Raw genomic sequence first — 13,637 nt, 5'->3', positions numbered from 1 at the left:
ATAGCATCAAAAAAATATCGAAACAACCGTGGTTGTTATATAGAGGTTTGACTGTAGTATAAATCTCTCATAAACATTAATCAGTGACATGATTAAAAATTAAAATGATAAGTATTAAGTTACTTGTTATAATATGTTTAGTTACACTTATAGTGTAAATTCCATTAAGTATGAGGGCATATAACTTAAATCATAATAAGTAAAACCGAACAACGACAATCATCATTGAGCAATGAAATCAAGCTTAAGCAAGGTCAAGAATTCTTTTGCCTTAAAGTTCATAATGTTTCTAATAAAATGGGCTCAATTTAGCTTTGCATCAGAGCAAGTTGCAAATAACTGAACTTTTCCTATCTAGTTTAGCAATCTATCGTATTCGAATTTACATGTTACAATTTGGCTTTCAAAATTATACCTTAGTAGGTCAAGGCACAAATAATTTCCAATATCTACTCAATATCCTTCATAGCATCCTGCATTTGGTTAAAGAACAAGCAAGTTAGTTACAACCAACCATAAGTAGAGTCTTTTCATTAACGAAATACAGAAGCATTGCCTATGAATCGCGTCGAAATACAGGACTCATTATAGTAAAGGGTAAAAGAAAATGATCAGTAAGTTACCTTGGCGAGCCGTGTTACATAAGCTGCAGCTACTGCTGTAAACAATAAACCTATTCCGAGGGTCAATAGCTGGCCACCATTTCCTCCTCCTAGACCGATTCCAGCTTCTTCTTGCTGAAAAACAAGAAAATAAGGACGTTTCGAAGGTTAGCAAGTTGCCAAAGAACCACCATATTGAACAAACTAGCAACAGATGAGTGATGGTTTCAGTTATTATATATTAACAGTGGAAGAGCGTTTGTTTGGTAATAACATCGCTAAGTCTTCTTATTCAATTCGCAGAAACTCAGCTTTTTCAGCATAAGATCGGAGGACTTCACTGTCAAAATATTTGTTTCTTGATTATTCGACTGATATACAACTCACATGAAGAAACTTAAGTACACAGTCACTGAACTACAACCTTGCACTACAACACTCATCATAAACTAAGCTGAAATTTCTAAATTTGGTTTTAAGAAGGTTATACATTTTGAATTTCTGCAATGCATCAAGAGTCAAATAGAGTCCCAATAAAGGCAAATTATTAGGAGAGGATAGGCATCAGTTTCGTTAAGCAACAAACTTAGTATGCTCAATTAGTCAATCAAAACAGAATGGCAGTTTGTTTATAATAGCTTTGGACTTAAAGGTACCTATAGACATCTACTTTCTCCACGTAAGATAGATCTCGAAAATTATGTGACAGCTAAAATAGGAGGATAGCATGACTTTTTCCTTAGTTTACTTTCTGAATAATATTTCCAATCGAGAGAAACAATATATATTAGGTTTGAACTGAAATAATGGAACTAAAGTGATTCGTCGACATTGAAAAGACAATGTTCACAGAGCAAGAGGAAGAAAACTCACAATAATTGCCCGACCAAATGCACCCGCACTCACATAAGCCCATGATCCAGGAAGCATTCCTAGCCAACTGCATACCAAAGATAAGATGAATCAATATGAAGAGGGCAATAGACAAGTTAAGAGACAAGTCCTGGTAGAACATAGGGCGCTCTTGAAGAGTCGATAGTATGCAATAATAGAAAGAAACTGAGTATAAAAAATCATTTCCGACTTTGTATTAATATTTTGTATGTAGTACGTGAAGTAATATGCCAAGTGTTTGGTATGATAATATCGTAAAGCAGTTTTACTGGTGACAAAACTAGGCTTAAATAGAAACTTTATACTTTTAAATCTTATAGATGGAAACTTCAACTACTTTGGAATTGGAGCACAGTTGATTGGTTTATTGATTTTGATAGTGGGAAAATTGTTTTCTCGAAATGATGCCTTAACGTTTAGGCCCAAAAGATAATGCAGATAATCCCAAATTAGACTTCATCCAAAAGTGTTCTTCTAGCACAATTCTTGCCACACGCACTGACCTAACAGATGGGGAATTAAAGAATCATACACATTTCTCTACAATCAATTCTGCTAATTCTGAACTCGTTCAGGCCATCAAAAATGAATAGAATCATCAATTTACAAATGAAAGTAACAGACAGGGAGCATCAACAATAGATCATTTTAATCGCATTGTATTGTATCACTGCAACAGCACATAGAACAACAACAAACCCAGTGTAATCCCACAAGTGGGGTCTGGGGAGGGTAGTGTGTACGCAGACCTATCACTACAACAGCACATATCGTATAGAATTTTGAGACTTGACTTGCTTTCCTTTCACCAACCAGCAAATAAAACCTAAGTGATTGACAGGCCAAACAGCATCGCAAGCAATTGATGTAGCAGTCATGGATTTAGCATGAGATATTCTCTTCTCTATGCATATGCCAGTTGAGTTGCATTTTCAGATGAATCCAAAAATATATAGGCAAGTTTGTGGGGGAATAAAAACAAACAAAATCACACTTCCAGTAAATTCTAGAAATTGGACTTCATCATCAAACTCAATCAAAAGCATAACAGTTTCAGGAATCCAGCTAATAGCAAATGGTGAATAAAGAAGTAAAACGTAGAAAATGAAACTGACCTTCCTAACACATATGGCACAAACTTGACTGAAGTAAGTCCATATAGATAATTCCCCAGAGAAAATGGAAGCAAAGGGCTCAAACGGAGAAGAGTAACAACTTTGAAGCCATTTTCTCCAATTGCTTTGTCTATAGCAAGAAATTTTTTGTTCCCTTCTACCAGCTTAAGAATGCGTTCACGAGCAAAATATCTGGCAATTAAGAATGCAATGCTTGCAGCGACCTGAAGAAAACTCACACTTCTTGAGTACTTATTGTACACCATAACCACTCTATAGAAAGTAAATCAACAGCTTACCGTTCCACTAATGGACACAATGATTGTTCCAGTGACAGAGCCAAATAGAAGACCAGCAGACATGGTCAATGGAATTGCCGGTATTGCAAGGATCTACAAGCATAAGTTAAAAGTTCAAACCAGTTTAGTTTCAGAAACTCAGAGAAAATGATACTTGAAACCTAAAAGAATGCTAGGTACTGCAAATCTATCTGGAATAAGAACAAAAACACTGGCTAAAAAAGCTAACTGTAAAATAGATTAATGCCGATTCCATAACATAAAAATATGGATTCTTACTCATTTATCCAAGATCGTTGTATTCCTTTTAAAAAGTAGAAAAGAAAGAGAAGTTCATGGAATGAGCTCCATATGAGTGTCTTCTAAAGCAGAGTAACTAAGAGCAAGCATATGCCGACATGAAGCGAAAGGACCATACACCAGTTTACCCATCCAAAACTTACATCGTTAACAAATACTTTGTACCAGTTTCTTGCAACATTATATAAAATGAGGAAAAAGAATCGAATTCTTACTTCTAATCCAGCATAAACTGCTACGAAAATAGCATATCCACCTGGACCATAACCTGCCACATAAGGAGCTTCGGTCAAACCCAATGTACAAATAAATTCCATGTGATAATACTGTTAAACATTCATAGCATTAGTTGTAGGGTCCTGAAGTCCTTGGATTTGTTCAACAAAGACCATCAAAGAAACTAATTTTCAGTGCTGGAAATGCAACAAAACCTGATAAGTTATATCAAACAGGAATACCGATTAGCTGAATGGCTCTTTCACAAAATTTACACACTTGGGGAGAAGGGTAGGGCAAAAATAGGAGTTGCCAAGTTGACCCGCTCTATCCAAGGGATGAAGACAGTGGTGAGTCTGAAGGCAAGAACTACAATCATGGTCAACATATCGTCCTTGTCCTAAGGCGGGTGTTGCTACATTTGGACCTAGAGAAGAGCAGAAAGCCATGAACTCAAGGTCAAATGGTTGAGCGCTTCGATTTACACTATCAGGCTAGAAGTTTATATTGCACCCATTCATAAAAACACAGCTTTTCATTTCCAGTGAAAGAGTGAAACCGTTAGTTCTGATAAAGGGATATATATTAGAAGCATCACAGTTCCTAGATGACTTCAATCATTCATTTACATCATTCATAATGCCTATAAAACTATTCCTCATCGTTAGGAATATTTACTTCTTATAAGCATGCCGAAAGTACATATAATGAAAGCAAAACTTCATCTTTATTTTATCCAATCGGCGCTTTAGTTCTTGCAAGAATTTGCATAGGGCCTCCATTTAGAGCCAGAACCAATCAGCACTGAGTTCTAACAACAGCTTGATAAAAGCTATCACATGGAAATGATGTACCTTCACTCGGATGAGTTAAAAACCTGGACCACTTTCTCCTAAATAAGGTGGAGTAATTTTGTGCAAATTTCAAAATTCAATCAGTTTCATTTCTCCAGAATTTTATTAGTGACCAACATCTTGAATGTATTTAATTTACTTAGTATGCAATACAGTCAACAGCAAGAAAAATTGGAAACAGATTTTCAAGAATCTATTTTAGAAAGTTATCAACTCCAATTACCATTCCCAGCAGCAGTTATAATCCATAACCAAGTATAATTCAGGCAGAAATTTCCAGCATCATTTTTTTACCTTCAATAAAGCCTGAAAATTGGTTCAAGAAAGCATTGATCTGATCCCTGTAGACATACCCAATACCGCCAAATCCACCAACAACACCCACAAGCAAAAGACCAGCCAAAATGGTACCTTTAACTGCATTATCACCATCACTCTCAGTAGTCTCATTTTCATCATCTTTTTTAAGGTTCAAGTTGAGCAGTCTCTTGGTGGGGGACTTGGAAATGGTCTGCTGCTTTTTCTTGGTTTCTTTGAGGGAGGAACATGGTTTCAAGAAATGAAACTTGTTGGGTCTAAAACTATACAGAAATGAATTGGTTGAAAGGGAAAAATGAATCTTGGGTCTTTGAGAAGTAAGGCTTAGACATAGTGATGTTCTGCATAAATCAAGGGTGGGCATTTCAGGAGGATAATAAAGGGATAAATTCAATCTTTTTTTGCCCTCCTTTCTTTGTTTGTTGTCTAAGGTTGTCTGGAGTTCATTCAAGTGTTTTGAGGATTGGAGTATGTTTGTTGTTGTACTTGTGCTGCAAAAGCCATGTACAACTAGCACAGCATATAATTTGTAGAGTATAATCTTTTCTCTGCGGTTTGGATGTTGAAAACAAATTTTGTGATTGATGTAAGGAGGATAATAATAATAAGGAAATAATACTGACTAAGGTGATTGGAAATTCATTTGTGTTTCTTGTTGGTGCACGTGTACTTCTTTTATTTCATATACTTCTTTTTCCTTTTTGTTCTGTTGCATACTCTAATAATATGCTCCAAATATTCCCCTTCCCCCAAAAAAGGGAAAATTTAATTTGACAGAGGAGAGGAAGCGATTTATTTAAAACTTTAGAAAACTGATTGACTGTTTATATAGGGGGTTGGGAGAATATTCTATTGCTGGTTTCAATTATGAACATTTTAAATAGAGGAAGAAAAACAATAAATTGCAAAGGCACTGAAAGTGGAAATTAAACAGATACTAGTGTTTCTTTTGTAATTTTTGTTTTCTTCCTAATTTAAGTGAATTTTTTCTCCATAACAAGAATAATCTCACGTACCTATTATACAATTGGATTCAAACAGGTTATTCCTCCATAGAATAATCGAAACTCGAAACTGTTATTTGGATATGTAGTTGAAGATGAAGTTAAGAACAATTGCTAGTTAAGTTGTGATTATTGATGTGTCCACATCTCCCTTCATGGAGTGGGATTCCTAATAACGGCTGATTAAATAATTATATTTTGTAGTTACTGATCTTTTGGAATTTGTTGTAACTCTCTCCTCCTATTTAGGCTCTTTTCTGATAGGTATTGTCTTTTTCAAGTTTATCTTGTTGCTGCATCTGTTGTACATATCTGTATAAATGGTCTGCCTTACAATCAAATAACATCGCACTATTTTCCATCTTCTGCTTTCTTCTCTTTTATGTTATCAGAGCGACACTAAACTCTCACGAGTCGATCCTTTGATTTTTTTTCCTCTTACTAGCCTAACCACTCAAATGGCCGCCAATATTTCTGTGACCAATGTTGTGGAAAGCTCAAGTTTCAATGCTTATGCGTGGCTACAATCTCTATGGGCATCTCGATGGCTCCATCCCTGTCTTACACGCACCATCTCTCAAAACAATCAAGATGTGGATAACCCTGCATTTGTTCCTTGGTATCGCCAAGATCAGTTAATTCAAAATGCTATCTTGGCCTCTGTTGATCCTACACTTGCCCCTGCTGTTGCTGTTGCAGTCTCCGCCAAAGCTGTCTAGGATGCTTTGCATACTGCATATGCGAACTAATCTCAAACAAGAATTTTCAGCTTGCGAGATCGATTGGCTCGCCTCACTAAAGACTCTCGTCCGGTCACCGATTATCTTCATCAAGTTCGATCGATCTGTGATGAACTTGCAACTGCTGGTGCCCCTGTATCAAACGCCGAACTCGTCGTTAAAACCTTCCCTGCTAACTATGTGATTGTGTAGGTCATTCTGCTAGAGTATGCAGATCGCAGTCACATGATCATCTGCAAGCTCGAGCAAACTTTGCTACTCGTTTTTCTCCTCAACAGACCCCGTGGATCGTAGATAGTGGAGCCACTCATTATATTGCATCCGATGCTCAAAGCCTAACCACGGTACATAATTACCACGACACCGAAGAGATAACTATGGGCAATGGTAACACCATACCAATATCCCATACTGGTAACTCTAACATAAGTGCTTCAAATCATAATTTTAAACTTCTCAATACTTTATGTTCTCCTACCATAAAAAGTAACCTTATTTTTGTTTCTAAGTTTTGTCTTGATAATCATTCATCTATTGAATTCTTTCCTTTTCATTATCATGTGAAGGATCTGAGTACGGGGGTGTCTCTAGTTCGAGGGCAGAATAAAGATGGGTTGTATGAGTGGCCATCGGGTTGTGCACATTGTCCTCCTCAATGCAATGTGGTTGTTCCAATTCACCTGTGGCATTGGCGTTTAGGTCATCCTAATCGTCGTGTTTTAAAAACTATCTTGAATAATTTTTCCCTTCCTATTTCAGATCCTAAAGCTAGTTCCATTTGTATTTCCTGTTATTCAAATAAAATGCACAGGTTGACTTTTTCCGAAAACTCATTGCAAAGTAACAAGCCACTGCAAATCCTTTATAGCGATTTATGGGGTTTGTCTCCAGTTTTGTCAATTGATAAAAGAAGATATTATGTGTTATTTGTTGACCAATTTTCAAAATACATATGGTTGTTCACTTTGAAATCAAAAAATGAAACGCTTGAAGTTTTTCAAACATTGCATCCATTGCTTGAACGCAAATTCAACACCAAAATTCAATCTCTTTACACTGATGGTGGTGGTGAATTTCAATGTTTACAGTCCTATCTCAAAACACATGGCATAGAACACTTAGTGTCACCCCCATATACTCCGCAAAGAGTTGCTCTAGTCGAAAGACGACACCGACATGTTATTGAAACTGCTAGAACCTTGCTGCACCAAGCATCTTTACCCTCACACTTTTGGAGTTTTGCCTGTCAACAAGCTGTTTATCTTATAATCAGACTCAATACACCCAATCTTAAACATAAGAGCCCCTTTGAAATTTTGTTTCAAACTATGCCCAAGTATGACTCTATTAAAGTATTTAAATGCTTGTGCTATCCATGGCTCAAACCATATTCCAAAAATAAATTAAAGCCCCGTTCGACACCATGTGTTTATTTAGGATTTTCAAATAAACATTACTGCCATCAATGTTTTGATCCTTTAATTTTCAAAATTTATTTATCACGTGATGTCTTATTTCTGGAAAATTAGTTCCCATTTGAAAATTACACTCAATAAAAATGTATCTTAGGAGATTTGTTCAACTGAACAACCACAAATGGATAATACTTTGAGTTCACATGTCTGTTATGAGCTTCCTACTCAGAATGTACAATAGCCCGTGGACACTCACTCACTCGTCTCCTCTGCCCCAACAAGTGCCACCATCTCAGGTAATTCGGTTTCTCACTTATCTGACACTTCCTCTCCTTCTCCAACATCTCTGCTTCTCCCTCCTCTTGCCACGCCGAACTCAGTTGTCAATGATTCCCCTCAACTAAATCGTTCTGCCTCACCAGTTCACCCTTCTCCCCATTTAAACGCTCAGCCTCAATCCATAATAATCACCTACCAGCGCCGAAATAAGTCCACTGGACCTTTGACCCAGAACCCTATGATACAACCTTCTTCCTCGTCACTTGTCCTACCTTCCATCGCCTCACAACCTTCCCATGTTGCCTTTGGCTCTACATTGACATCCACTCATCATATGATTACTCGATCTAAAACCAACAGCCTTAAGCCCAAACAATTTCACACTATTGTTCAAACCACTTCCTACATACCTAGAACCTTTAAGAATGCTCAACAAGTCCCACACTGGCATGAAGCTATGAAAAATGAATTTGAAGCCTTAGTTCGGAACCGGACATGGGATCTGGTACCATGTGATCCTTCGAAAAACGTGGTGGATTGTAAGTGGCTTTTTCGAGTTAAATATCATCCTGATGGTTCTGTTGAAAGGTACAAAGCTCGCCTAGTTTCAAAAGGGTTCACACAATGACCTAGCCTTGATTTTCAATGTACTTTTAGTCCTGTGGTAAAGTCCGCAACTGTTTGACTCGTTCTTGCAATTGCGACACAACAGAGCTGGCCCATCCATCAGCTTGATATCAATAATGCCTTCCTGCAAGGTCGTCTTGACGAGGAGGTCTATATGCGTCAACCACCTGGTTTCTAAGCTTCTACACATCCTACACATGTTTGCAAGCTGCACAAAGATATATATGGCCTTAAACAAGCTCCCAGAGCTGGTACACTGAACTTAAAAATTATCTTGTTACTTCGGGATTTATTAAATCCCAATCTGATTCATCATTGTTCATCATGCATAATTCTGAGTTTATTGCTTATATACTAGTTTATGTTGATGACATAATTGTTACGGGCAATCAAATTTGTGGTGTTCAAAACATTATTGAAAATCTTGCAACCCGATTCTCTCTAAAGGATCTTGGTCCACTTCATTATTTCCTTGGTGTTGAAGTCTTTTCTTATCCAGGTGGTCTTTTGTTGTCTCAACAAAAATACATTACAGATCTGTTACAGGAAGTTAATATGCACAATTGCAAGGGTGTTCCAACGCCAATGGCTTTTAGTGTTGTTTTCCCAGAATCTGCTGAAGATTCTCTTGTAGATGGCTCTCTTTGTAGGCGGATAATTGGTAAACTTCATTATCTTTCCTTTACACGTACGGACATTGCTTTTGCTGTTAGCGAACTCTCACAGTCCATGCACCGACCCTTAATATCTAATTGGACAACCATGAAGCGTCTCATTCGGTATCTTCGCCAAACATCTTCTTTTGATCTCCAAATTGCTAAAGAACATGATCTAGCCTACTCAGATTCTGACTGGGCTGGAGATCCTCTTGATCGAACCTCCACTACAGGTTATGTTGTTTACCTTGGCAGCTCTCCGATATCATGGTCCTCTAAGAAGCAAAGATCTGTTTCCCGTTCCTCCACAGAAGCAGAATATCAGGTTGTTGCAGCTACTATCTCTGAGACCAATTGGCTAAGAAGTTTACTCAATGAGCTTTGCTTCCGTATATCAGCCACTCCTCAGATTTTTTGTGACAATGTCAGTACCACCTACATTTGCGCCAACCCGGTGTTCCATAATCGTATGAAGCATATTGCCATTGACTTTCACTTTGTTCGTCAACTAGTTCAAAACAAGGAAGTCGAAGTTCAACACCTTCACTCGGCTGATCAAGTGGCAAATACACTTACGAAACCACTTCCAAGAGCCTCGTTTGTCAAGCAATTTTCCAAGTTGGGTGTTGTTGACACCACCAACTTCCGAGGGCGTAATAACGGCTGGTTACTGCTTACTCTAGGATTCCTTACTACTGTAGAATTCTATTTTGTAGTTACCGATCTTTTGAAATTTGTTGTAACTCTCTCCTCCTATTTAGGCTCTTTTCTGATAGGTATTGTCTTTTTCAAGTTTATCTTGTTGCTGCATCTGCTGTACATATCTGTATAAATGGTCTGCCATAAAATCAAATAACATCGCAGTATTTTCCATCTTCTGCTTTCTTCTCTTTTAGTTCCATGATTCCTTACTGTAAAATCTATATATAAAATGAGTAACTACTTGGGCAAGAAACTAGAAATCATATCGATCCTCCTAAATTGGGAAGTTCGAGGCATGCCGGAGGAAAGTGTGAAAACACTATCGATCCTCCTAAATTGGGAGGGATTTTTAAAAAAAAAAAATTATTCATTCATTGTTTTTCATACAGAGATTGAACTCTCAATCTACTTGGGCAAGAAACTAGAAATCCTTATCATCCTACTTATCATCCAGCAGTAGGATGATAAGCAAATTGGCCTCTCAAGAACTTCAGTTGCAAACTTGGAGGCAGCAGAGAACAATGGCACCTCCGAATGCCTGCCCACCATTCTGCCTGTAAGCAACCAGAACATGCTATATAAGCCAGAAAAAGATAATAATCCTCATCTTGAGATTGAAGCAAGAGGGTCATAATTCACTTCCAGATTCTCGGATTTGAGATTGAATTCCCACGATCAGAACCAGAAACGTCAGCGCCTTCATTAGGTGTTGATAGGTGATACTTATTTGTGATTATCTTCAGGGAGATTTGAAGGACAAGGCAACTCCGGCCTGACATTTGCTATAAGTTTGCTCAGATCCAACTCCAGTTTCTTCATAGAAGAATTCATTCTATAGAGTTGGTCCTTTATATTAGCTTGTACCACTGCAGGTGAAAGCAAGTCTGGCTTTTCAATAACTTTAACAGCAGAGTTGGCAGCAACGTCAATCTAACAACAGACACATAAACGAAAATGAGCAAAGATATTTTGCAGCAGAAAAATGTCAAAATTGTTTTGAAATGAAATTTGGAACATTATCAAAATTACTAACTTTCACAAAGGCTGAATAAGAACTATGACATGACTTTGGGTGCCATTGTTAGAACAAGCTTACAACAGTGGAGAAAAAATATGATAGCAGCTCAAAGAGTTAACCGGAACAATTAATCTTCCGCAATCTGTGCCTTGTAGGACCGTGATCCAGATTGGGCAGATATCACACGGGGCATAAACAGAAAGTGCTATATGAGAGGGCCAGACAAAATATCATTATTGTGGCATTTGGTTAACTATTCAGGCAGCACCAGATATCACTATCATTCTTTTGGTGAGAAAAGTAAGCAACAGAATTGAAAAGCTGAGGAGAAAAGCTATGGAGTACTAGATTTGTGCTGGATTTTCTTAACTTTATTAATTAATAAACTGAAACAAACATGTCTTTATATAGGCTTACAAATACACAGACCACTAAGCCACTAAACTGACCACTACTACCACTAATAAAGCAACAACTATCCACTACTAGTAAACCATAAAACTATACCATAACTACTGCTGACAAATCCAAGAATATAGGACACTACTAACAAACTTAAATTTGACCAAGTCCTACTTTGATCATTTGTCAATATCTTTTGTTTATTTCATGAAATTGAAAGAAAACAACCTCGTCTATTTGCCCACCAAGTCCAAAGCTAGAGGTAAAATGGAAATGATTTTCCCATGCTCTCAACTTTCCCTATATTTCTGAATGTAGTTCCATAATTGGTAGTGGCCACAACCAAAATTATTCACATGCCCTAGCCGCTGGAACCGATCTAAAACTGGTCATCACATTGAATGTCTGACTAATTCCAAATCAGTCTAGCAAACAGATGACCTCACACACGGAAGAGGCATAAAGGTGACTAGTCACTCCAAAGAGATCCCTTTGAAACCTTTCTCTATGCACCAACCTCCTTCCCCAATTCCCAATTGAAGTTCACTTCTCATTTCTTTCTTTTATATCAGGTAAGCCCCCAACCCCAAACCCCCCCAACCTAGAAGCCCAATCGTGGCCATTTCCTTGTTCCATTGGTGACTCGTACCCCACCCCTAATGGTTGGAAGTGGAGGGTTCTTACCTATCCCTCACTTTTCAAGTTCCTCATTCATTTCTAGTCCACCTACTTTCTTGCAACAGAGATCTTTTATACCTAAAGCATCATAAGTTGCACATTACATTTTCTCATAGGCTAAACTTTTAAAAATAATTATTTACAATATACCTACTTTTGAGTCCAATTACATTTTGTGGTAGAGTAATAATTCTGTCAGTGTGGTGGAAAAATTCCTGGTAAAGAGTGCACTTACATTAAAATGCTACAAAAGTTTAGACCTTCCATGAGACTACTATACGGAATAAACACCATAATTACATCATCAGTTTTCACTTTTTTTTTTGGTTTCTTTTGGATAATTCCAAATCATTTCATTATGCACTACACCAGAATGCTGTCAACTTTAAAACATTACAATAAGTATGCCATTTAAATATCAAAAAAAAAAAAAAAGAATCCAATACAAATATCTGAACAACTCCACATTAGTAAAACAGGAAACAAGACCATGCTTAGGGGCTAAACTTTCAAATTATTACGAAGATATCCTATCCCACTTTTGAGTCCATTCACCTTCACATACCATAATTCTTTTGTCCTTTATTAACTCCATACCTATCCAGAATTGATAGTCGAATTGGATGAAGCCATGAAGGGATCAACAAACTTTCTAGTATTCCCAACTAGAAGAGCAATAAGCGAGAAATTTGAAATTGTACTCGCTTTCTATTAACACACACAAGAAGCAAACCTTTAGAATGAAATGATGATACAAGTATTTCTTCTTCCAATAATTACATAAGCTAATATATGAACAATGTCCTTGTAATGAAAGGGTAAGGATGTGGTAATTAATACACCTGACCTCCGTACACTTCTTTACAGGGAGCCAAATGCTTTCACATTTTCATATAACATTTACAGTACTTTAGAAATAGAATTCAGTCCAATTATAGTTTAATGCAAAAGAATTTGGAGAAAAAAGTAAAGAGAAAATAAAACAATAAGAAAAAAAAAAGAATTATGAGATAGCAGCAAGCCTATTACTACAAAAAGCTAGGTTCTTCTGGAAAATAACAGGCATAACCTTTCCTTATCTAGTTATCTTTCATGGAAATGCACCAATTTCCTTTCTCTATCTCGACCAATTGGGTGTTTCTCAAATATAGAAAAGGAAATATCACGAATAAAATAAGAAAAAACGCAAGAAGAAAAGGCAAAAAGGGAGTAAATTGATGAATCTGGAACGCAAAAAATGTAAGTAAGAAATACAAATTCCAGAGGCAAATTTCATCTACCTCTAAGTACATATTATGAAGACAGCAAAGAAAGGGCAGCAAATGGGTGCCTTTTCTTTGAGTGTCCTATTGTAAAGATTCATCTATTGTTTGTTGGTCAGTAATGTGTTTCTATTTAGGAATTTGCTCTTAACAGTTGAATAGATCTGTTTAAAGCTGCAACACTTGGGGGCTTTGTTATTTCTTTTGGATATTTATACACAGTTATACACACCCATTTTTTTTATCAATTATACCC

General features: G+C 37.0%; 2 protein-coding genes across 2 annotated transcripts in view; both read right to left on the bottom strand.

Moving 5' to 3' along the window:
• Positions 201-5,251, bottom strand: LOC109223367 (TVP38/TMEM64 family membrane protein slr0305-like). Its single transcript, XM_019387648.1, has 7 exons — positions 4,575-5,251; positions 3,426-3,478; positions 2,911-3,003; positions 2,612-2,835; positions 1,476-1,542; positions 624-737; positions 201-473 (listed from the first exon to the last, which is right to left on the bottom strand). Exons 1-7 carry the CDS (start codon positions 4,960-4,962, stop codon positions 450-452), a joined length of 963 nt encoding a protein of 320 aa, XP_019243193.1. The 5' UTR covers positions 4,963-5,251; the 3' UTR covers positions 201-449.
• The window catches only part of LOC109223366, a 4,839-nt gene continuing 1,529 nt past the window's right edge, over positions 10,328-13,637 (bottom strand). Inside the window, exon 4 of the mRNA XM_019387647.1 lies at positions 10,328-10,951. Coding sequence (XP_019243192.1) covers positions 10,745-10,951 — 207 coding nt within the window. The 3' untranslated portion in view covers positions 10,328-10,744. The remainder of the gene's footprint in view (positions 10,952-13,637) is intronic.

This window comes from Nicotiana attenuata, chromosome 3 (genome assembly GCF_001879085.1).
Source record: "Nicotiana attenuata strain UT chromosome 3, NIATTr2, whole genome shotgun sequence".
Lineage (NCBI taxonomy): Eukaryota > Viridiplantae > Streptophyta > Magnoliopsida > Solanales > Solanaceae > Nicotiana > Nicotiana attenuata.
The sequence above is the reverse complement of the archived record's forward strand: the minus strand, read 5'-3'. Positions and strand labels throughout refer to the sequence as shown.

Excerpts from the sequence above, each read along its gene's own strand:
- LOC109223367 (XM_019387648.1), bottom strand. The coding sequence starts at position 4,962 with ATGCCCACCCTTGATTTATGCAGAACATCACTATGTCTAAGCCTTACT. Across the intron at positions 2,836-2,910 it reads TTGTGTCCATTAGTGGAACG|GTCGCTGCAAGCATTGCATT; the intron begins GTAAGCTGTTGA and ends AGTTTTCTTCAG. Across the intron at positions 738-1,475 it reads CATTTGGTCGGGCAATTATT|CAAGAAGAAGCTGGAATCGG; the intron begins GTGAGTTTTCTT and ends CTTGTTTTTCAG.